Below are 25,176 nucleotides of genomic sequence, written 5' to 3'. Positions count from 1 at the left end.
CCTTACCCCTGAAATATTATGTTAAGTACTTGAGCAAAATTACGAAAATATCTTTTGAGTTCCAATTTTGTCAATGGCAGGTGCTGAGAAAGACAATCTCGGGTCGGAATATTGGAGGATAAACCTTACTCTTAGTATTCACCTGACAAATATTTTCTGCTTTTTTCAGCAGGATAACCAAACCAAAATGAGACAGTTATCTTCTTTGTGGCAGGATGTTCTATCGCTAGGCTTCACCCTCTGTTTCCTGCTTGTGGGGGTGAGGGGATGGGGGAGAGGGAGGGAAGGAATGTTTCCATGCCACCAATTCATAAACTGCAAATAAATGGTGGCTACAACTTAAAACCCAAATGCCTGCCAATAGAATCATACAACACAGGAGGTAATTCAGACCATCATGCCGGTGCTGTCTCTTTGAAAGAACTATCCAATTAGTCCCACTCCCCTGCTCTTTCTCTACAGCATTGCAAATATTTCCTTTTCAAGTGTTTATCCCCCAATTCCTTTTTGAAAGTCACTGGTGAATTTGCCTCCATCACCCTTTCAGGCAGTGGTTTCCAGATTATAATAACTCACTGCATAATAAAAAAAATCATCTCACCTTTAGTTCTTTTGTCAATTAACTTGAATCAGTATCCTCTGGTTACTGATCAACCTGCCAGTGGAAGAAGTTTCTCTCAATGTACTCTATCAACTCCCCTCACAGTTATGAATATGGGATAGCATTTGTCAGGCAAATGCTTGAGCAAAAGGCCCCTGACAGGATTGATCCTGATTTTATTATTTAAACTGTCTTGTGACGAGAGATTGGGCAAAATGGGCCTATATTCTATACAGTTTCGAAGAATGAGAGGTGATCTCATTGAAACCTACAAAATACTTAAAGGAATAGACAGGGTAGGTGCAGGTAAGATGTTTCCCCTGGTTGGGGAGTCTTGGACCAGGGGATACGATTTCAAAATAAGGGGGAAGCCACTTAGGACCAAGATGAGGAGAAATTTCTTCACTCAGAGGGTAGTGAATCTTTGGAATTCTCTGTCCTAGAGGGTCGTGGAAGCTCAGTCGTTGGGTATGTTTTAGGTAGAGATTGATAGATTTCAGATTAGCAATAACGTAAAGGGTTATGGGGATAGTGTGGGTAAAAGGCATTGAAATGTTCGATCAGCGCTGAATGGCCTTCTCCTGTTCCTACTTTCAGTTTGGATTTTGATGTCACCATATTTGACAAAAAAAAACAAATAAATGGTGAAGAAACAAATAATTTTAACACTTCATACATAAAATAAGAACTTGGTAACTGCACTTCGGATAAGTTGATTTGGAATTGCTGATGCAACTCATTAATGATTGAAGATATCATTTGTGCATTTTCCTGTTCTTTCTCATCCCAAGCCTGTCACCTCAGTGCAGTAACCCAGATAATCCTTTATTCCATTGAGGAAAAAGAAATCAGATGAGCAAGATTTGCACTTCGATCATGATGGACCCAATGAATACTAAAAAAGGATGACAGCAGAGCCCTTTTGACTTCCCTCTTTAGCATTTGCAGAAGAAAAGGAATGCTACAGACTTTACTAAAAAAAAGACAGAACAGCCAGTTTGCTCAAATGTTTAAATCTGTGGATTTCCTAAAATGTTCTCTGTTTATGGTCTAACTTTTTCAATGTCTGAAATATAAGGCTTATAACAATCATGGCATATTAGTGCTTCCAGCAAAGTATACTTTGTGACATTCGTATAATTTTTAATTGCAATTTTCACCAATTTAAATGGCAAATTGGATCAATTTACAATTGGTCGCAAATATTTCTCTTCAAAATAGAAACAGCCAAGGTCCTGTACCTGGTTCTACTCCTGTTGGTAAACACATCTGTGTATACATTGGCTGAGGGCACGGGTTGAATGGCCTGACAACATTTACCTTCAAAACTCACATGAAAAATGGGTGGGGTACCAGAGGGCAACTAGCGTTTATAGAACCACTTTCCATCATCATCAGTAATTGTATGATAGAAGGCAAAAACAGTCAAAAAACTATTTGCATACTTAGGCTCAGATTTTTGTGGAGTCACAAAAATTCTGGAGCCATTTCATGATTCCCAGCCTCATTCCTGGTGCCCCTCAATTTTTGCTGATGCAGGGTAAGGGTGCATGTAGCAAGTCAATACCCTGCACTCCTAAACAAAAATAAAAATACCTGGAAAAACTCAGCAGGTCTGGCAGCATCTGCGGAGAGGAACAGAGTTAACGTTTCGAGTCCATATGACTCTTCAACAGAACTAAGTAAAAATAGAAAAGAGGTGAAATATAAGCTGGTTTAAGGGGGGGTGCGGGTAGAGCTGAATAGAGGGCTAGTGATAGGTGGAGATAGCCAAAAGATGTCATAGACAAAAGGTCAAAGAGGTGTTGAAGGTGGTGATATTATCTAAGGAATGTGCTAATTAAGGGTAGAAAGCAGGACAAGCAAGTTACAGATAGCCCTAGTGGGGGTGGGGTGAAGGGAAGGGATCAAAATAGGCTGAAAGGTAGAGATAAAACAATGGATGGAAAGACATTTAAAAATAATGGAAATAGGTGGGAAAAGAAAACTCTATATAAATTATTGGAAAAATAAGGGGGAGGGATGGGAAATGGGGTGGGGATGGAGGAGAGAGTTCATGATCTAAAATTGTTGAACTCGATATTCAGTCCGGAAGGCTGTAAAGTGCCTAGTCGGAAGATGAGGTGCTGTTCCTCCAGTTTGCGTTGAGCTTCACTGGAACAATGCAGCAGGCCAAGGAAGGACATGTGGGCATGAGAGCAGGGTGGAGTGTTGAAATGGCAAGCGACAGGAAGGTCTGGGTCATGCTTGCGGACAGACCGAAGGTGTTCTGCAAAGCGGTCACCCAATCTGCGTTTGGTCTCTCCAATGTAGAGAAAACCTCATTGGAAGCAACGAATGCAGTAGACTAAATTGAGGGAAGTATAAGTGAAATGCTGCTTCACTTGAAAGAAGTGTTTGGGCCCTTGGACGGTGAGGAGAGGGGAAGTAAAGAGGCACGTGTTGCACCTTCTGCGGTTGCATGGGAAGGTGCTGTGGGAGGGGGTTGAGGTGTAGGGGGTGATGGAGGAGTGGACCAGGGTGTCCCGGAGGGAACGATCCCTGCGGAATGCCGCCAGGGGGGCTGAAGGGGAGATGTGTTTGGTGGTCGCATCATGCTGGAGTTGGCGGAAATGACGGAGGATGATCTTTTGAATGAGGAGGCTGGTGGGATGATAAGTGAGGACAAGGGAAACCTTATCATGGTTCTGGGAGGGAGAGGAAGGTGTAGGGGCGGATGCGTGGGAGATGGGCCGGACATGGTTGATGGCCCTGTCAACCACCGTGGGTGGAAAACCTCGGTTAACGAAGAAGGAAGACATGTCAGAGGAACTGTTTTTGAAAGTGGCATCATCAGAACAGATGCGACGGACGCGAAGGAACTGAGAGAATGGGATGGAGTCCTTACAGGAAGCGGGGTATGAGGAGCTGTAGTCGAGGTAGCTGTGGGAGTCGGTAGGCTTGTAATGAATATTGGTGGACAGTCTATCATCAGAAATTGAGACAGAGAGGTCAAGGAAGGGAAGGGAAGTGTCAGACATGGACCATGTGAAAATGATGGAGGGGTGGAAATTGGAAGCAAAATTAATACATTTTTCCTGGTCCAGACGAGATCATGAAGCAGCACCAAAGCAATCATCGATGTACCGGAGAAAGAGTTGTGGGAGGGGGCCGGAGTAGGACTGGAACAAGGAATGTTCCACGTACCCCATAAAGGGACAGGCATAACTGGGGCCCATGCGGGTACCCATAGCCACACCTTTCATTTGGAGGAAGCGAGAGGAGTTAAAGGAGAAATTGTTCAGTGTGAGAACAAGTTCAGCCAGACGGAGGAGAGTAGTGGTGGATGGGGATTGTTCGGGCCTCTGTTGGAGGAAGAAGCGGAGAGCCATCAGACCATCCCGGTAGGGGATGGAGGTGTAGAGGGATTGGATGTCCATGGTGAAGAGGAGGCGGTTGGGGCCAGGGAACTGGAAAGTTTTGATATGATATAGGGTGTCAGAGGGATCACGGATGTAGGTGGGAAGGGCCTGGACAAGGGGAGAGAGAATGGAGTCAAGATAGCAAGAAATGAGTTCCGTGGGGCAGGAACAGGCTGACACGATTGGTCTGCCAGGATAGTCCTGCACTTCTAACCTGACTGGCTCCATTGCAGGGGTAGACATCTCCTAGTCCCCTGCAATTTTTGTGGAATCGTTAGTTTCTGGATGACTTGCGGCTCCTGGTCCCTCAGAGGAGTTGTGAACCATAGTTTGGATTCAGGAATCTTTTGAAAAGTAAATTCAAAAGGTTTTACCCATGCCCCTTGATGCCAACTCATGCCACCCACCCACCCCCATGGCCCCTCATACGCTCCATGCCCATTCACCCATTACACTATATATTGAACCAATGAACCAGATAATGACAATGGCATGTGTGGAGCTGCTCAGAGAAAAAAAAAATAAAAACACCCATTGATAAATCTTTTGAAAAGAAACTGCTGTTCCTACAGCCCTATAGACAATAATAGTATCAAAAACAGGCGCACGGTCAGTGAAGGGAGACTTCGGCCTGACTGAGAGTGAGGCCGAGTGAGTTTAGTTAGGAATTTGGTTCAAAGTGGGAATTTGGTGCATGGGGGAAAGAGGTGCTTCAGGTAAGGTTTACTGCAAGAAGTAAAGTGTGCTGAGTGGGGAGTTCAGAGAGGGTCGGAGGAGGTTTTTATTTCTTCTGCTCTTTTTCAGCCTCCAGTATCTGATTTCCACTTTGGTGCAGCAGAAGGAGCAGGTAAACCAGTAATTGGTATTATTAGTTTAATCAGTATTGAAAGTACTGTAAAGTTCACTAGCAGTGCCAAAACCCATTGGGGAGTATAGGCTTTATTAATTATAATTAATTAGCAATTATTAATTAATTAACACACATTGGAGATGTCAGGGCAGGTGATGTGCTGCGATTGCGTGATGTGGGAGCTTCTGGATACTATTGTGATTCAGGGCAAATACAACTGCAGTAAATGTTTGCGGCTGCAGGAACTTTGGCTCCGAGTTATTGAGCTGAAGGCCAAGCTGCAGACACTATGGCATATCAGGGAGGGGGAAAAAATTACCTGGACACTTTGTTTCAAGAGGCGGTCACTGGTCTTAGGATAGACCCTTCTGATTTGGTCAGTGGTCAGGGACAGGAAGGTGTGACTGCAAGTGAGGCAGGTAAGGGCACCCAGAGGGCAGGAGTGCAGGAGCCTCAGCTCTTGCAATTGTCCAACAGGTTTGAAGTTTTTTTCAGCTTGTTTGGATGAGAGTGGGGGCTGCAGGGTGGATGAGCTAACTGGCCATGGCATCGTGGTACAGGGAAGCCATTCAAGCAGGGGCAGCTACGAGGAATGTCATGGTACAGTATAGTCAGAGGGATTGACACTGTTCTATGCAGCAAAGAGGTGAGTCCAGAAGGCTGTGTTGCCTGCCTGGTGTCAGGGGGTTCGGGACATCTGCTCGGGGCTGGGGAGGAACTTGCAGTGGGAGGGGAAGGACCCAGTCATCATGATCCGAGTAGGCACCAATGACATAGGCAGGACAAAGAAGGAGGTTCTGCAAATCAGTATGAGGAGCTTGGCACCAAATTAAGAAGCAGAACCTCAAAGGTCATAATTCCTGGTTTATTACCTGAGTCATGTACAAATTGGCATAGGACAAATCAGATTAGAAAGATGAATGCGTGGCTAAAATCATGGTGTGGGAGAAGTGGATTCAGGTCCATGGGGCACTGGCACCAATACTGGGGAAGTACAGACTAGAGGTTATAAAAAGGATAAGAAGATCAAATTAAAGGCTCTGTGTCTGAATGCACGTAGCATCCAAAACAGATGAACTGAGAGCGCACATAGAAATAAATAAGTATTATTTGATAGCCATTACAGAGACATGGCTGCAGGAGGACATAGGTTGGGACCTGAGTCCCAATTAAAGGGTATAGCACATTTAGAAAGGAAATGAAGTGAGGAAAAGGTGGAGGGTGGGCTCTGTTAGTTAATGATGGTATTAGCACAATAGAGAGGGACGATATAAATTCAGGAAACCAGGACGTAGAAACGATTTGGTGGAGATGAGAAATGGTAAAGGCAAGAACTCACTCGTGGGAGTCATGTACAGGCCCCCTAATAGTAACTGCATGGTAGGCTGGAGCATAAAGGAACAAATAATGGGAGTTTGTCAGAAAGGCAAGGCGATAATCATGGGAGATTTTAAACCACATGTAGACTGGAAAAGTCAGATGGGCAAAGGTAGCTTGGATGAGGAGTTCATAGAATGTTTCTGGGATAGTTTCTTAGAACAGCATGTTCTGGATCCAACCAGAGAACAGGCTATTTTAGATGTGTTATTGTGCAACGAGATAGGATTAATTAATGACCTCATAGCGGAGGTGCCCCTAAGTAGCAGTGATCATAATATGATTGAATTTACATTCAGTTTGAGGGAGAGAGGAGTGGGTCTGAGACTATGGCCTGAAACTTACAGCATGATTGGCAGGCCCGGAAGTGGACACAAAAAGTGCTTACAAGTGCGATCGGCCCCTGAATGCAATTTCATGCTGGCTGGCCAATTAACGGCCAGCTAGCACGAAACACGCGCTGAGAAAGCCTCAGCAATGCGAGGGTTGCCGGAAGAGGGTGGGCGCCAACACAAGTGAGGGTGCGGGTGGGTGCTTCCAGCTGCTGCGGAGCTGCCTCAGGGAGCTGCACACCTGGAGAAATTAAATAGCGAGAAATAAATGCGCCAAAATGTGTCTATGCAGTACATTCAAGCACCTGACAGCAGAAATCAAAAACATCAGTCACCAGATGCCTTTTTTTATTATATTTCATTCCGGACATTTCATCCCATCCTAGATCAAGGTTTCAGCGAAAATGTAAAGGCTGCCTGGCCCGTCCACCAACCATAAAAGTGGACAAGCCACGTAAAATGGATTGCAATTGCTTCTTTAATGGGCTTAATTGCCTGCTTAATTGTCGGCAGGCGCGCTTTCGACTGCCGTGCACACCCGCCAAGTGAAATATTGCGCAACTGTATGACAATGTTGGGATGCGCACCCAACATCTTCTCTGGCAATTTCACGCACTGTCGGGTCGGGGCGCGCACCTGCACAACCAACGTAAAATTCTGGCCGATGTTTTTCAACTTAAATAAGGGCGATTATGACGGCAAGAAAGCAGAGAATGGCTAAAGTGAATTGGCAAATTAGATTAAAGGATAGGTCAATACAGATGCAGTGGCAAACATTTAAGAGGATATTTCAGAATACACGGATACCTTCCAACGAGTAAGAAAAAGTCCAAGGGATGGACACACCATCCGTGGTTAACTAGAAAGGTTAAAGAAAAAGTATATAAGCGTGCAAAGATAGGTAGAAGGTCAGAAGATTGGACAGAATATAAAGAACAACAAAGGATGACTAAAGATTAATAAGGAAGGAAAAATTAGAGTATGTGAGAAAGATAACCAGAAATATAAAAACAGATAGTAAGAGTTTCTATAAATATTTTAAAAATAAATGAGTTAACAAAGTGAGCGCTGGTCCTATAGAAAGTGAGTTTGGAGAAAGGATAGTAGAAAACAAGGAAATGGCAGATGAATTGAACAGGTATTTTGCATCAGTCTTCACTATAGAGGATACAAGTAACATCCCAGAGGCAGCTGTAAATCAGGAAATGTAAGGTAGAGGAACTCAGGAAAATTACAATCACCAGAGAAGTGGCACTGAGGAAATTGTTGGAGCTGAGGGCTGACAAGTGCCCAGGTCTTGATGGACTTAATCATTGGGTCTTAAAAGAAGTGGCTAGTGAGATAGTTGATGTCCTTATTAGATTGGAAGATAGCAAATGTAACTCCATCATTCAAAAAAGGAAGGAGACAGAAAGCAGGAAACTACAGGCCAGTTAGCTTAACATCTATCATAGGGAAAATGTTAGAAGTTATTATTAAAGAAGCTATAGCCGGGCACTTGGATAAGTTCAAGGTAATCAGGCAGAGTCAACATGGTTTTGTGAAAGGGAAATCATGTTTAACCAACTTATTGGAGCTCTTTGAGGGAGTATCATTTGCTGATAAAGGGGAACCGGTGGATGTACTGCACTTAGATTTCCAGAAGGGATTTGATAAAGTGCCACAACAAAGGTTATTGCAGAAAATAAAAGCTCATGGTATAGGGGGTAACATATTGACATGTACAGAAGATTGGCTGGCTAACAGGAAGCAGAGAGTTGGCATAAATTGGTCTTTTTCAGGTTAGCAAGATGTAACAAGTGGTGTGCTATAGGGGTCAGTGCTGGGACCTCAACTGTTTACAATTTATATAAATGACCTGGATGAAGGGATGGACAGGATGGTTGCCAGATTTGCTGATGACACAAAGATAGATAGTAAAGTAATTTGTGAAGAGGACTTAAGGAGGTTCCAAAAAGGCAGAGGTAGGTTAAGTGAATGGGCAAAGATCTGGCAAATGGATATAGTGTGAGGAAATGTGAAATTGTCCATTTTGGCAGGGAGAATATAAAAGAAGCATATTATCTGAATGGTGAGAGTTTGCAGAGCTCTGAGAAACAGAGGGATCTGGGTCTCTTAGTGCATGAATCACAAAAGACTAGAATGCAGGTACAGCAAGTAATTAGGAAAGCTAATAGAATGTTATCATTTATTGCAAGAGGAATTGAATACAAAAGAAGGGAGGATATGCTTCAATTATTTAGAGCACGAGTGAGACTACATCAGGAGTACTGTGTACAGTATTGGTCACCTTATTTAAGGAAGGATGTAAATGTGCTGGAAGCAGTTCAGAGAAGGTTTACCAGACTAATATCTGGAATGGACGGGTTGACTTATAGGGGAAGGTTGGATGGGCTAGGCTTGTATCTGCTGGAGTTGAGAAGAGTGAGAGGCGATTTGATTGAAACATACAAGATCCTGAGGGGTCTTGACAGGCTGGATGTGGAGAGGATGTTTCCTCTAGAGAATCTAGAACTAGGGGTCACTGTTTAAAAATAAGGGGTCACCCATTTAAAATGGAGATGAGGCTAATTTTTTTCTATCAGAGGGTTGTGAGTCTTTGGAGCTCTCTTCCTGAAAAGACAGTGGAAGCAGAGTCTTTGAATATTGTTAAGGCAGAGGTGGATAGATTCTTGATAAACAAGGAGGTGATAGGTTATTGGGATAGGCGGGATGCAGATTTGAGGTTATTATCAGAGCAGCCATGATCTTATTAAATGGCAAAGCAGGCTTGAGGGGCCAAATGGCCTATTTCTGCTCCTTGTTCATATGTAGGCTTCAAACACTTCATGCCTCTTAACCCTGTACAAACAAACATTGAGACACTGACAAAAGACATCACAGATAACCACTTAAAGATGCCAATCAAGCAAAGTCAATAGTTCTCTCCAGCTGTCAAAACAGAACCCCCCTGCTGAGAAAATCATTTTCTGAGTCTGGGCTCTCAGCCAAGCATGCAGAATGAGGATTGGTGTAAGAACTCTTACAGTAGATCTGGATCTCTAAATACTAGGATAGATAAATCCGTTGGATGATAGGCTCTCTTCAACTATTGATTTTGGTCAACACTGGTTTTTCATATTCAGAGAACAAAATGATTGAAATGAAGTAATATTCAGACTTGTAGTAGAGAGTGAATTCATCTAATCCTTGCTATCCCAGTTAATGCTTTAAATCTTCTCTACAAAATTAATCTTAAAACTTGGTGTATAGTGAAAGTTTCAAACTATTGCAATCCATGGATCTGCATTACATTAATCCTAGACTGAAAATTGGCCCAAATGACACCATACAAATAATTATTTTAGCACTTGAGTAGAATCTCTACTCACACTTCTAAATTCAGCACTATTATAAAATTACAATGTACTATAATAACATATGACTACTTTAAAATGGTGGCAGGCTGACCACTGATCAGTTGAGTTATCTCTTTGAGTTGCTAATGCAGCCAAATCAAGACACTTAAAACTTCTTAATTAATATAAGCTAATTAGAAAGGTTATTGTTTCTTTCAGCATTAACGATGAATATAAAGGGCACTGCTTTAAGTTGTGCACCATTCCTGTTATACTCTGATTTTTTCTGCATGTGGCACAGATAAGGTATGTCCTTTTAACAGAATTAATCCTTACATTTTTTACCCAACTACAATCAAAGGGGTCCACCCAGGAAGAGCAGTTCAGGCTAACTTGGACATATGATTCTTTACACATTTTAGCAGCATTTCCAAATACATTGCAAATTTCAATGCACAAACATTTTTATAATAGGTTAACATTATGTGCTACAAGAATTTCAATTTTGTTTGATACAGCAAGTGCTGAAAGGCAATACCAAATTTTCATTTTGTTTATCATAAACTACTGATTTAGGAATAGATTATTAACCAATACATGACCTGTAGGTTCATAAAAATGTTTGTACTGAGTTCAAATGTTCTGCTTGCTTTCAATTAACACATTGACAATAATAAGTCTACATAGTCATAATGAATTGCTGTAATGATGTTAGCCCTATAGTTTAAAACTAATTGAATGCTTAGCAATGCCTAAATATTAACACATTAGGTGAGGGAATTTTAACTGGAGTAAATCTCAGGCAGGTGAGGTTGGTGGATTCAGCATCAAACCTGTGAAAAATTGGAATATTTTGAACATTTTTTGGGGAAAGAAAGCTGTCTTTTGCATATGAATGAAAGGGATTAGGTTTAATTCCTTGACTACAAATTAAACAAGTAATGATTACAACAGTAAATGACTGTGGACAGTGAGAAAGTTCCAATTCTTATGAACTAGAATGTTAACCAGAACTTGTTTCCTCAGCTTATCATCCGAAAACAATAACTTAAGATGGAGTATGATTCCAGAGCCACCAAATGGTCCTTTGTGTGTCATCCAAGGGGCTGTTCTTTATGTGTGTTAGAATGCCAATCAACTGAATGTCAATCATCCATGAGAGGTGGAGGTGGGCTGGTGGTGGTGGAAGTACCCTTGCTGTTCTCACAAGTACTAATCTCATTAGGTTTATATAAAAGTGATTAAGGGTAATAGCCCTGGCAGTCTCAAATGAGTATTTAACAATAAGGAGGTGCAAACACAGCCATCTTCAGTCCTGTCTTCAGGAAAATGCACTTTCCAACAGGAGGCACTGGGCGGAATTTATTTAGTTCCAGTGAAGTGGGTTCCCCAATCCCCTCCCCCTCCCCCTCCCCAACCCCATCCTCCCCACCCGCTCCGACCAGTTGTGGAACCAGTGGGAGCCCTCTATCGTTGCTGTCTGAGAGGCCTGATACAATTTAAATGCACTCAGGTGCTTAACTGGCCAGCGGTGGGCCTTCCCCACAATCAAGACCCCCAGAGGATGCGAATCCTTCCCCCAAGAGCTGGTGGCCAATTAGAGACCGGCAGCTCTCCATTGCCTGTAGCACCAACAGGAGTGATGCTTGTTGCTTGTAATCCTCCAAGGACCTCACCAGGGAGTGACGCTAGTTCCCATGCTGAGCCCTTCCATACCCCATTAAATTGGGGCCAGTTTTCCTGATGCCAGGAATTGGAAACGGATACTCCTGCCTTATTCTACCCAAACCCCCCACGACATCATGCTCGGTCTGCCGGGCTCCATTAAATCCTAACCGCTATATAAACCATTGTCCTTGACACAAATTCTGTCACCCTAGCCACTGATTCCATCCCTCCCCTTGGATGTTGTCTAAGGCTGCACCAGAATGTGCAGTCTTCATATTGAACTTGACGCTGAGACGAGCTTCTGACCCACATATCCATGCCATCTCAAAAACCACATATTTCTACTTCTGTAACATTACCCGACTCTGCTCCTGTCTCAGCTTATCTGCTGCTGAAACCCTCATCCATGATTTGGTTAGCTGAGAACTTGTCTATTCCAAAGCCCCCCTGACCATCCTTCCACATTCTACCCTCTGTAAACATGATCTGTCACCAAACTTCTGCTGCTCGTGTCCTCATCACACCAAGTTCCATTCACCCATCACCCCTGTGCTTGCTGGCCTACATTATCTCCGATTTAAACAATGCCTCAATTTTAACGTTCTCAACTGACTTTTGAATCCCTTCATGGCCTTGTCCATCCCTATCTCTGTAACACGCAATTGCATGCCTCCAATTCCGGCCTCTTGAGCATTCCCAATTTTAATTGTATCACCAATGGTGGCCATGTCTTCAGCTGCTGAGGGCCTAATCTCTGGAACTCCCTCACTAAACCTCTCTGCCTTGCAACAACAACAACAACAACAACTTTAGCATTATAAAACTACCAAAGGCACAACACAATAGCATTATTAATCAAAATTTGACACCCAGCCACATAATGAGGCAGATGACCAAAAGTTTTGTCAAAAGTAAGTTTTAAGGATAGTCTTACATCAAATTATACAAAATGTAGACGGAATCTAGCAGCTAGAACCCTGACTCATTGTGGGTGAAATTGGATTATGCCGTCCTGCCTGTTGGAACTGGTAGGCCCAAATATTGGGTCTTGAACCCCATTTGAATTAAATCACCAGGCAGTTCCTCAGGAAAGTGCATTAAAATTTCATGCCATTATGTCACTAGCAGTGGCCCTCAGATAGATCCTGATGGGGAAGTGGGGATGGAGATGAGGCAATATGGAGGGGCCAAGTAATGGTCTTTGGGACTGCTTTGGAGCCAGGAGGATACCCCTGCTCCTTTCAGCTACATGGTCAGACAAATATCTTTTTAAATAAAGCTTAATTTATTTTTTGTGGCCTCTAGTGGAACGATTAGTTAAGCTACTTGTGGACTTGGATATTTTGAATTTAATAAGGTCTCGCATTGGCAGTGTTCCACACAGCTCAATTTTGGGAAGATGTGCTGAAACAGGCATTAGGCCCACATATGTAAAATGCTGAACAGATGCCAGCACTGGATACATTTCTTTCAGTATTTACCAATGTGGTAAGGAGTGAACTTCTGGTACAGAATGTGAACATGTGCTGCCCAACATATTGGATGCTTAGGCGCTCCTTTTATGTAAGTAGAACTGATATGGATGTCAGTGAAGTTACAAGCCATTGTTTTCCCCTCCAGTAATCCAAGAAGGCGAGGCCAACTGTAATATATTCATTGTTTTTGTTGTTATTGTCTTAGAAGTATCATCTCACTGAAACTCTTAATTTCTCTGGTGAAGTGAATATTATAATACACTGATAAGGGAGAATCAGTAGATGTTATGTTTTGGATTTTCAGAAAGCTTTTGATAAAGTCCAACATAAGAGGTTAGTGTATAAAATGAAAGCACAAGGGATTGGGGGTAATGTCTTGGCGTGGATTGAGAATTGGTTACCAGACGAGAAAACAGAGAATAGAAATAAATGGGTCTTTTTTGGAATGGAAGGCAGTGAATAGTGGGGTACCACAGGGATCAGTTCTTGGACCCCAGCTTTTCACAATGTATATCAATGATTTGGATGAGGGAACCAAATGTAATATTTCCAAGTTTGCTGACGACACAAAACTAGATGGGAATGTGAGTGTTGAGGAGGATGTTAAGAGGCTTCAAGGTGATTTAGACAAGTTGAGTGTGTGGGCGATGCAGATGGCAGATGCAGTATAACCTGGATAAGTGTGAAGTTATCCACTTTGGTAGGAAAAACAGAGTGGCAGAGGATTATTTAAATGGTTATAGATTGAGAAATGTTGATGTACAAAGGGACCTGGGTGTCCTTGTACACCCATCACTGAAAGCAAGCATGCAGGTGCAGCAAGCAGTTAAGAAGGTAAATGGTATGTTGGCCTTCATTGCAAGAGGACTTGAGTACAGGAGCAAGGATGTCTTAGAGCAGCTGTACAGGGCCTTGGTGAGACCACACCAGGAAGATTGTTTGCAGTTTTGGTCTTCTTACCTAAGAAAGGATATACTTGCCTTAGATGGAGTGTAGCAAAGGTTCACCAGACTGATTCCTGGGATGGCAGGCTTGTCGTATGAGGAGAGATTGGGCTGACTAGGCCTGTATTCACTGGAGTTTAGAAGGATGAAAGGCAATCTCATTAAAAAATATAAAATTCTGACAGGGCTGGACAGACTGGATGCAGGGATGGTGTTTCCTCTGACTGGGGCTTCTAGAACAAGGGGGGTCACAATCTCAGAATAGGGGTAGGCCATTTTGGACTGAGATTGGAGAAACCTCTTCACTCAGAGGGTGGTGAACCTATATAAGTCTGTGGAGACCAAGTCACTGGCTATATTTAAGAAGGAAATGGGTAGATTTCTAGATTCTAAAGGCAAGAAGAGGTATGGGGAGAGAGTGGGAGTATGGTGTTGAGATAGAGGATCAGCCATGATCATACTGAATGGCAGAACAGGCTCGAAGGGCCAAATGACCTACTCTTGCTTCTATTTTTCAATGTTTCTATGAATCAGTTATTGAATATTTGTGGTAAATAGCCCTGAAGATGTCAGAGAATGGAAGAGAATGAAGCTGAAGTGGTTAGCTCAAGGCAGTTGGTAGAGCTACAACAAAACGATCCATGAACAAAGCAGTTATATCAGACAACTTAATCAGAAACAGAGGCAGTACGTATTCCAGAATGTTATTACCATAAGGGTAATGTGTTAATGAGGAAGTGGCAACCACATCAAGTTTCAGCAGATGAAAAATGGATAGAAGTGCATCAGATTGTTGTACCATCTGGATACAAAAATGAGATACTAAAAGTAGCTCATGAAATTCCAATAGGGGGACATTTAGGAATTAGAAAGACACAGGCGGAAAAACATTTTTATTGGCCTGGTTTGCACAGAGATGTAGTCAAATTCTTCGGAACATGGCACATATGTCAGGTGACAGGCAAACCACAAGCAGTGATTAAGCTGGCACTTTAATTCCAATTCAAGCATTTGAGGAACGTTTTACTATGATCATGATTGATTCTGTAGGAACCTTATAATCCACTAAGATTATAAGTGGAAATCAGTACTTGCTGATAATAATGGGTGTGTCTACAAGTTTTCCGGAAGTGATACCTTTGCGAAATATTACAGCAAAGAGAATTGTAGAGGAGTTGACCAAATTTTTTACAAGGTATGGTTTACTAAACAAATGCAATCAGATCAGGTTTCAAACTTCATGCCACAGCTTTTTAAGGACGTAATGAACAGTTGAAAGTCAACAACTTACCATCCTGAATCACAAGGGTCAAAATTCAGATACTACTCTCCTGGATTATGTATCAAGCTTCAGAGAAAGGTTGAACATAGCATGCGAGTTAGCTAGGGAACATTTAAAGATATCAGAGCAAGTGATGAAAGTGAAGGTGGGTAGGAGAGCCACAACTTGTAGTTTAGTTGCTGGGGAAAAGGTATTAGTTTTGTTATCAGTACCGGGTGAATCGTTAGAGGCAAGGTTTAGTGGGCCTTACAGGATTGAAAAGAAACTGAGTGATTTGAATTATTTAATAAATACTCCAGATAGAAGAAAGAAGCAGAGGGTGTGTCATATAAATATGCTTAAAATGTACTTTGACAGGTAAGAGGACCAAAAAGAGATATTAGTGGTAGTAGATAAGGAGAAAGAGGTAGAAATGAAGGATTCTGAAATTGATTTTCCTCGAATCAAATTAGATAATGAGGGAGTACTTAAAAATTTAAATGTAATATTGAGTTACCTTCCGGACAAGTGTCAAAGTGATTTGGAGAAGCTATCGCAGTCACTCAAATCTATTTGTGGGAATAAGCTGAGGAGGGCAAATTTAGCTACACATGGTGTAAATGTAGGAAATTCATTTTCAATTAAGCAGCATCCTTACAGATTAAGTCCATCAAAGTCATCACAAGTACAGAAAGAAATTGAATTCATGCTTCAAAATGCCATCATTGAGTCTAGTTGCAGTAATTGGAGTCCGCTATTGTGATGGTACCGAAACCGGATGGAACACAAAGACTGTGCAGTGATAAAAGTGGATTCCTATCTTATACCATGGTTGGAAGGTTATATTGAAAAAGCGGGACAATCAAAGTTTATCACTAAGATTGACTTGCTCAAAACATATTGGCAAGTACCTTTATAGAGAGAGCAAAGGAGATATCAGCTTTTGTGATGCCAGATGGATTATATCAGTTTAAAGTCATGTCATTTGGTATGAAAAATGCACCAGCAACATTTCAAAGACTGACAAACAAAGTAATTGCAGGACTGAGCAATTGTGCTGTTTATATCGATGACTTGATAGTTTTCATTCAAACATGGGAGGAGCATTTACAACATCTGGAAGAATTATTTAATCGACTACAGGTACCTAATTTGGTAATGAACTTGGCTAAAAGTGAATTTGCAAAAGCGCAAGTTACATATCTAGGCTATACCATTGGACATGGTAAAGTGGCTCTGAGAAATGTGAAAGTCAAAGTCATCATGGAATTCCTCATGCCTACAACAAAATGAGAAGTTTTTTTTTATTCATTCATGGGATGTGGGCATCGCTGGCTATGACAGCATTTATTGCCCATCCCTAACTGCCCTTTTTCAGAGGACATTTAAGAGTTAACCACATTGCTGTGGTTCTGGAGTCACATGTAGGCCAGACCAGGTCAGAACAGCAAATTTCCTTCCCTAAAGGACATTAGTGAACCAGATGGATTTTTACAACATTCGGCAATGGTTTTGTGGTTATCATCAAACCTTTAATTCCAGATTTTTATTGAATTCAAATTTCACCATCTGCTGGGGTGGGATTTGAACCCAGAGCATTAACCTGGATCTCTGGAATACTAGTCCACTGACAACACTACTATGCCACCACCTGGGCATGAGTGGGTTTTACCGGAAATTTGCACCAAGTTTTAGCAGTGTGGTTGCTCCATTGACTGAACTTTTAAAAAAGAACAAGAAGTTTCAATGGACACAGGAGTGTCAGATGGCATGTGACAGTTTAAAAACTGTATTGACTACAACACCAGTTTTGGCAGTGCCTAATTATGCCAAGTAATTTAAGTTGGCTGTTGACGCATGTGATGTAGGCATTGGGGCTGCACTGTTGCAAGAAGATGAATTGAGAAACTGATAGGGTACTTTTCACGAAAGTTGAATGCACAACAGAAGAAAATATTCAATGATCGAAAAGGAGACTCTGGGTCTGGTGTAAGCATTACAGCATTTCAAGGTTTATGCTGCAAACATTTCATTGGAAACAATTGTTTATCCAGACCACAATCCTTTAGACTTTCTGGACAGATTTTGCGACTGAAGTGCAAGGCTGTTCAGATGGAGTTTATTACTGTAACCATTTAATTTACAGATTATACATGTGGCTGGGTGAGGAAACCTAATTGCAGATGCATTGTCGAGAGTTTAAAGCTCAAAGGGGAATTGGACATTTAAAACTTGGACACTGGGTTGAACTGGCCTCTGTTGATACAAGGGATTTGTATTTATATATTGTTATGTTAATGCATGCATCTGGTAATGTAGTAGTTTGGGTATATAGATAAGTATAGTAGGTAGTGTAAGATGGGTTAAGAAAATGAAGCTGTATTTTAAAATTATGATGGTTCATTTTCTCATGAGGATGGAGGTGTGATGAAACTATAATAATTTTCATATTTTTCTGGTTTATTGTGAAGTAGGTTTGTGGGGGTAAGTATATCTGGGTCTGTATGTGATGTAATTACATTTGGAGTCAAGTAGACTGCAAGGTTGAAATCATCGAAAGAAGCTAGGTGCTTGACATGCTAATGAGCAAACATGGATGCTGGCTTCACATGTAAGGTGTGAAGGGAATTTTCATTTTTAGATAACTGAAGGGATATTTGGATTTCAAAGGGATCTTGGTCTCTTTATAACTAGCCAGATAAGCTAGGCTAAGGAATGTATTTATTTTTCCCAAAGGTTACTGATGATATTGGCAACATGAAAGTTTTTATATCATGAGGAAGATACAGTTTCAAAGACATATAGAACAATAGAATTTACATATTAAAAGAGAGAAACATATATAGAGGAGAATGAAAGGCTAGGAGTGTGTGAAATACCTTAATGAAGCCTCCAGCATTTGTACATAAGTATGCTATATAATGAAACTGAAGTTGAGGAAAAGCCATTTGGAATTCCACTGTCAAGTGAGTATTGTGTTAATTTGCTGGTTCTGTTTTAAATCTGAAATTTATTTTAGTCCATTGCCTTAAAGGGAGTATAACTTGGGATCAGGTTAATTAGGAATTTTAGGAGTTATTATTGTAGTAAGTAATTTGTAATCTTACGTATGTGCTTTAAATCTTTTATATTTTGTTAATAAATATTTTAATTTACTTTTTAAAATCTCCAATGGTCTTGGTGAACTTATTACTTCTGAATTCAGCGCACACATCTCGTAATAAATGCAAATTGCAAAACTCTTGTGATAGCGTGACCAAGGGCAGAATTTTTCTGCTCTGTGCCTCAGGGAGATTGCTGCGTGTATGCGTGAAAGAGCGCTAGCCCCGACTCTCACTCCTCCCCCCTGTAAAGGTAGTGCTGAGCGCTACAAGTTGCCTATTATGCTGGCTGGGCCTTAATTGGCTCGCCCGCCTAAAATGGTGGCGCAGAGCCAATCATGGGTGGCAATCGGCTCCATGCCCACCCCTGCCTGCTCCCGCCCAGCCCGCCTGCCATATGAAAAATTCTGCCCCAAGTTTCCCTCGTGGATTTGTTCCGCCTGGCACACATCAACTGCCACACACTGTATTCCTGTAATAACTAAGCATCTATGTTAAATCGCAACAGTGCTGAAATTACTGTCACTATGCTTAGTAAAAACATAGATGTCTGAAAATACTAGAGAAATACCACTTTTCAGTTGCATTTAATTTTGTAATAATTATATAAGGAATTTCCTCTATTTTACTCACCATATAACCAAATGTATTATTTTGTGTTCCATGCAGTGGTGTTCCTGGGTTTTCACATGCCGTATGTGAAGGCTCTAAATAAAAGAAAATAATTATTTCATGTTGCTATCTTACTTCTCAAAATCAAAATTTCAACCCGAAATCAACAAATGTTGTCAATTTAGCCTTTGCCACATGCACTACTTCTGTCCTTTCCTAAAGGCAGTCACTCATGATGGGATAATACAGCTTTTAAGGCCATGGAAACATCCTACAACTGAGACGCTGAACTTAATTGTGTGACTGCCAGTGGCACAAAGTTAAGTCTGATCTCAGATCTTCATGCATCCTTGTTCAGTTTGCAGGGCAGCCCACTCCACAGAGACTTTCAAAATTGGGAGGCCCGAGGATGGCTGAAAAATGGGCCCTGGTCCCCATTCACAGCCCACGTGTGAGCTGCTGCTGCTGATAGGTGGCTAATTGTTTTGCGAGCAGTAGTCCAAAGGAGAGTACTGGGAAGAAGTGGGGTTGGTGGTGGAGTGGGTTGGGGGGTGTGGCATTGCAATGCTGAAGAGGGTTAAGGGAGGCAAGCACTTCTATTCCTCGTGACTTCAAAGGAATTTAAAATTTTTAAAAAATCTTAACTTTTGGTGGCAACCGCTGAATTCTGAGCTGGGCAGGCTGACAGGTGCTCTGTTCATCGTAAATATATTTTCCAGAGAGTTCCTTCACAACAGGAGACAAGGCCCCAATCAACATATGTCACTTCGAATAAAAGGATGGCCCAATGACTCCATCAGTGACCTGAGCACATGCTCAGATTGGAATGCTAAATATGCTGACATTGTGCCCATTTGATTCACAAAAATTGGCCCAAATGAATTTCTGATCCTTGTAAACTAACTATACATCTTTAAATTAAAAAAAAAATTCATTCATGGAATGTGGGCTTCACTGGCTGGGCCAGCATTTATTTCCCATCCCTAGTTGCCCCTGAGAAGGTGGTGGTGAGCTGTCTTCTTGAACCGCTGCAGTCCATGTGGTGTAGGTACACCCACAGTGCTGTTAGGAAGGGAGTTCCAGGGTTTTGACCCAGTGACAATGAAGGAACGGTGATATATTTCCAAGTCACGGTGGTGAGTGACTTGGAGGGGAACTTCCAGGTGGTGGTGTTCCCATCCATTTGCTGCCCTTGTCCTTCTAGACGGTAGCGGTCGTGGGTTTGGAAGGTGCTGTCTAAGGAGCCTTGGTGAATCCCTGCAGTGCAGGAATTGCATCACAGATTATTCTCTTGACAAAAAAATATGAATCGAGTATAATCCTGATTGAAATACAACATATATATGTAGATTTTTAATGAATTAAAAAAAGCTGAAGTGTAGTCTATACAGTGTACTGTGAACTCTGTACCTATGCAGCGAGGTTGCGAGCCACTCCAAGCCCCATCAGCCTGGCAAATCCTGGTGCTTGAACCCACCAGGATCAAAGGGGAATTGCAGCTAAATGAAACCTCCGATTGGTAGATGAAGCTCTTTCCTTCTCTTCTGCCTTGTGCTGGCACCCCAGGGTCTCCACAAAATTTTGCTGTGAAAAGCACAAGGAGTAATAGATGATCCATTAATTAGAAGTTGGCTCTTTCAAAAGAAAATGCGGCAGCATTTTGACAGATGTAATTTTACCAGTGACCAGTTTGGAAATGGACATTTTTTTGTTTGAATTTTTGAGGCTGGTCCAAGTTCAAATAGTGCCAAAGAATGCATTCCAATCAAATTCTCTAAAATCTATTTGAATTCACCCATGCCTACTTGAACTTTCATAAAGCAACAGATTGTTCAAGTCAGTTTGATTAGAATCAACAAACCTAAGATAAAATATTATTAGGGTGCCATATTATTTTCAGTATTATGAAACTAACTTGAAGAACCAAAAGACATTTGCGACTATCATGGACTAAATATTGCTGGAAAAATAATGGAGTGTTAACATGCACCATGTTATTAATACGCAAATTGGTGAAAAAATTCAGAGTTTGAAGAGAGATGGCTTGATTTATGAATCTCTAGAACTTGCTGTTTGATTTACTCTGCTCCACTGCTTGCTTTACACGAACAATATCTCTCCCTTAGCCTCTTAATTTTAAGAGCTAGCTGGATTTGTACCTTAATCGCACAGAAAGGTAGGGCTGGAACTTAACAATGTAAGTACTCTTTTAATGGCATAATATTTGCCATTGACATGCCAATCAACCTCTCTGGTCCAGAAAATGAATAATTTAAAGTGTTGAGTCTTACTGCATATAGTAAATTATTATTAGAGAATCAAAAAGTGTATTCACATATAAAAAGTTTTTCTTAGTTTTCTTTTCTATCTCTTTTCTTTCTTTCCCTCACTTAAATTTTTCTTTCTGTATCTGATTTGACTGTAATTCACCCTACTTCTCAGTTTTTCTTTCTTTCCTAATCCTTCAAGTTAAGCATATACACTGTAGGTCCCATCATATGCCAAGGTTTCAGGTACCCCCTTGCCCTCACAGTGCCATTATCAGCTCACACTTCCAGCATGATTTGACAGAATAAAAATTCTTCAAACTGAAGGATGCAGGAAAAGGCCTAATGGCACATGTCATGAGATGCTCTGCCCAGTAAAATTTTGTTCTATAGGTTTAATTATTTATTGCAAATTTTAAAATGAAACAAATTCACCTGGTAATGATGGATGAAGATGGACACTTAGCCTGTTGGGATTTATCCATGCAGTTGATTTTAATCTTCTTCCCACTGCAGCAAGCAATTGTCTAAAAGAATTCCAGAGCTTTCATCTCCAGTACACTTCCTAGAAGTTTAGCATACGTTGGCCATCCTTTGTAGAAGAATTTTCAATATTATCTCTAAAATAACCTGTAATTAGTTTGAATCTATACTTTGTGGTTTAATGGATCATTTTGTCTTCTGTATGAAAAATTCAAATTACTTCTGTCTTTCTAAATAGCAGATCATTGACAGTAGGAATGAGTTTCATTCCTCTTCATCATGTTACCTCCAGCATATGAATGTTTCCCTTGTTTCTTGATGAACAGGAAGTGAAAGAACATACAAACTTTCGAATGCGCCAGCAGATAAGGCCAGAGATTGCAAAAATGCTAAATAGTCAGATTTAAAAGCTCTGTATCTGAATGCACAAAGCATTTATAACAAAACTGATGAATTGACAGCACAAATGGAAATAAGAATGTATGATCTGACAGCCATTACAGAGACATGGCTGAAAGATGACAAAGGCTGGAATCTGAATATGCAAGGGTAAATAATATTTTGGTAAGACAGGAAGATAGGAAAAGATGGAAGGATGCCCTGTTAATTAAGGATGACATTAGTACAATAGAGAGAGATGACATTAGTTCCAAAGATCAAGATGTAGAATTAGTTTGGGTAGGGATGAGAAATAGTAAAGGTAGGAACCCATTTGTGGGAGTAGTCTATAGCCTCACTAACAGTAGTCACGCTGTAGGACGGGGTCTACAGGAAGAAATAATGGGGGCTCGTGAGAAAGGTAAGGTGATCATCATGGGTGATGGTTTTAATCTGCATATAGATTGGGCAAATCAGATTGGCAAAGGTAGCTTGGAAGATGAGCTCATAGAGTGTTTTCAGGACAGTTTCCTAAAGCAGCACGTGCTGGAGCCAACCAGAGAGCAGACTATTGCAGATCTGGTAATGTGCAATGAGACAGGTTTAGTGAATGACCTCATTGTAAAGGCATCGCTAGGTGGCAGTGATCATAACATGATTTAATTTCACATTCAATTCGAGGGAGAGAAGTGTGGGTCTAAGGCTAGAATTTTGAACTTAATTAAGAGCATTAATGAGTGTATGAGGACAGAGCTGGCTAGGTGAACTGGAAAATTAGTTAAGGGACAAGTCAGCAGAGATGCAGTAGCAGACATTCAAGGAGATATTTTGTAACACTCAGCAAAGATACATTCCAGTGAGAAAGAAAGACTCTAGGGGAAGGACATGCCATCCATGTCTAACTAAGGAAGTTAAAGATAGTATCAAATTGAAAGAAAAGTTTAGAATTTTGCGAAGATTAGTGGCAGGTTAGAAGATTGGACAGAATATAAGAAGCAGCAGAGAATGGCTAAAAATAATGAGGGAGAAATTAGAGTATGAGAGAAAACTAGCTAGAGATATAAAAACAGATAATACGAGTTTTTACAGGTATTTAAAAAGGAAAAGAGTAAGTAAAATGAATGTTGGCCCTCCTCTACAGGGCAAGTCTGGGGAATTAATAATGGAAAATAAGAAAATGGTGGATGAATTTAACAGGTATTTTGCATCTGTCTTCACTGTACAGGATACAAATAACATCCCAGAAATAAGTGTGCATCAAGAGGTGAAAGAGATGGAGGAATTTAAAACAATTAAAATCACCAGGGAAAGGAAACTGAGAAAATTAAAAGCTGACAAGTCCTCAGGTCCTAGGGTCTTAAAAGAAGTGGCTGCTGAGATAGTAGATACATTGGTTTTAATTTTCCAAGATTCACTAGATTCTGGAAAGGTCCCATCAGATTGGGAAAGAGCAAATGTAACTCCTTGATTCAAAGATAAGAGGGAGACAGAAAGCAAGAAACTATAGGCCAGTTAGCTTAACACCTGCCATAGGGAAAATGCTACAATCTATGATTAAGGAAGTGATACTGGGCACATGGAAAATCTCAATGCAATCAGGCAGATTCAACATGGGATGAAGGGAAATTGTGCTTGACTAATCTATTAGAGTTCCTTGAGGAAGTAACAAGCAATGTGGGTAAAGGGAAACGTCTGAATGTGCTGTACTTAGATTTCCAGAAGGCATTTGACAAGGTGCCACACTCAAAGTATACTACATAAAACATAATAAAACCTCATGATGTAGGGGGTAACATATTAGCATAGATAGAGGATTGGTTAGCTGACAGAAAACAGAGTATGCATAAATGGGTCATTTTCAGGTTGGCAAGATATAACGAGTGGAGTGCCACAGTGATCAGTGCTGGGGCCTTAACTATTTACAATCTATATTAATGACTTGGATGATTGGATCAAATGTATGGTTGCTAAATTTGTTAATAATGCAAAGATAGGTAGGAAAGCAAGTTGTGAACAGGACATAAGGAGTCTACAAAAGGATATAGATAGGTTAATGAGCGGGCAAAAATTTGGCAGGTGTAGTATAATGTGGGAAAAAGCGAACTTGTCCACTTTGGCAGGAAGAATAAAGTTGCAGCATATTATTTAAATGGAGAGTGAATGCAGAACTTGTTCCAAACCTGAACCAGAGAGCTGAACTCCAGAGACGAGGTGAGAGTGACTGCCCTTGACACCGAGGCAGTGTTTGACCGAGTGTGGCATCAAAGAGCCCTAGCCAAACTGGAGTCAATGGGAATCTGGGGGAACACTCTCCGCTGCTTGGAGTTATACCTAGCAAAAAGGAAGCTGGTAGTGGTGGTTGAAGTCAATCATCTCAGTTCCAGGACATCACTGCAGGAGTTCCTCAGGGTCATGTTCTAGGCCTAACCATGTTCAACTGCTTCACTAATGACCTTCCTTCCATCATAAGGTCAGAAGTGGGGATGTTTGCTGATGATTACACAATGTTCAGCGCCGTTCATAACTCTTCAGATATTGAAGTAGTCCACGTACAAATGCAGCAAGACCTGGACAATATCTGGGCTTGGGCTGACAAGTAGCAAGTAACATTTATGCCACACAAGTGCCAGGCAATTACCTTCTCAAACAAGAGAGAATCTAACCATTGCCACTTTACGTTCAATGGCATTACCATTGCTGAATTCCCCCACTGTAGTAATTATGGTTTTGTTAAATGGTGGACTGTACCTTTAAGAATAGTCCTGTGATGTAAGATCACATGATGTGTGTAAACCAATGTGTTAGCAGGGTGGGCTACCTCCACAGTCAGTGTAGAGATGGAGATGGAGTTGAAAGCGCATGTGTAAATGCTGCTGGCTGTATTGTAAATAAACCCAATGTTTCCACTAAGAAAGTTGTCTGCAGGTCAACTCTATTGCAAATAGGTGACAAAGTCACACTGCAAAAAACTGGCGACGAGGATAAATCAAGGTAAATTGGAATCAGTACTGTACCTCGCCAGCGATTGTGAGTATCAATGTCCGTTTAAAATAACAGAAGATTAACTCACCCAAAATGCCACAATTTG

At 41.2% G+C, this 25,176-nt stretch overlaps 1 protein-coding gene across 1 annotated transcript in view; it reads right to left on the bottom strand.

Annotated features, from left to right (window-relative positions):
* Window positions 1-25,176, bottom strand: part of csmd3b (CUB and Sushi multiple domains 3b) — a 2,128,577-nt gene that overhangs the window by 38,393 nt on the left and 2,065,008 nt on the right. Inside the window, exons 61-62 of the mRNA XM_078541225.1 lie at window positions 20,371-20,544; window positions 18,982-19,055 (exon numbers count right to left, since the gene is read on the bottom strand). Of these exons, the coding sequence (XP_078397351.1) occupies window positions 18,982-19,055; window positions 20,371-20,544 (248 nt within the window). The remainder of the gene's footprint in view (window positions 1-18,981; window positions 19,056-20,370; window positions 20,545-25,176) is intronic.

The sequence above is a fragment of the Cetorhinus maximus genome, chromosome 4 (assembly GCF_964194155.1).
Source record: "Cetorhinus maximus chromosome 4, sCetMax3.hap1.1, whole genome shotgun sequence".
Classification (NCBI taxonomy): Eukaryota; Metazoa; Chordata; class Chondrichthyes; order Lamniformes; family Cetorhinidae; genus Cetorhinus; species Cetorhinus maximus.
This window is presented reverse-complemented; position numbering and strand designations above follow the sequence as displayed.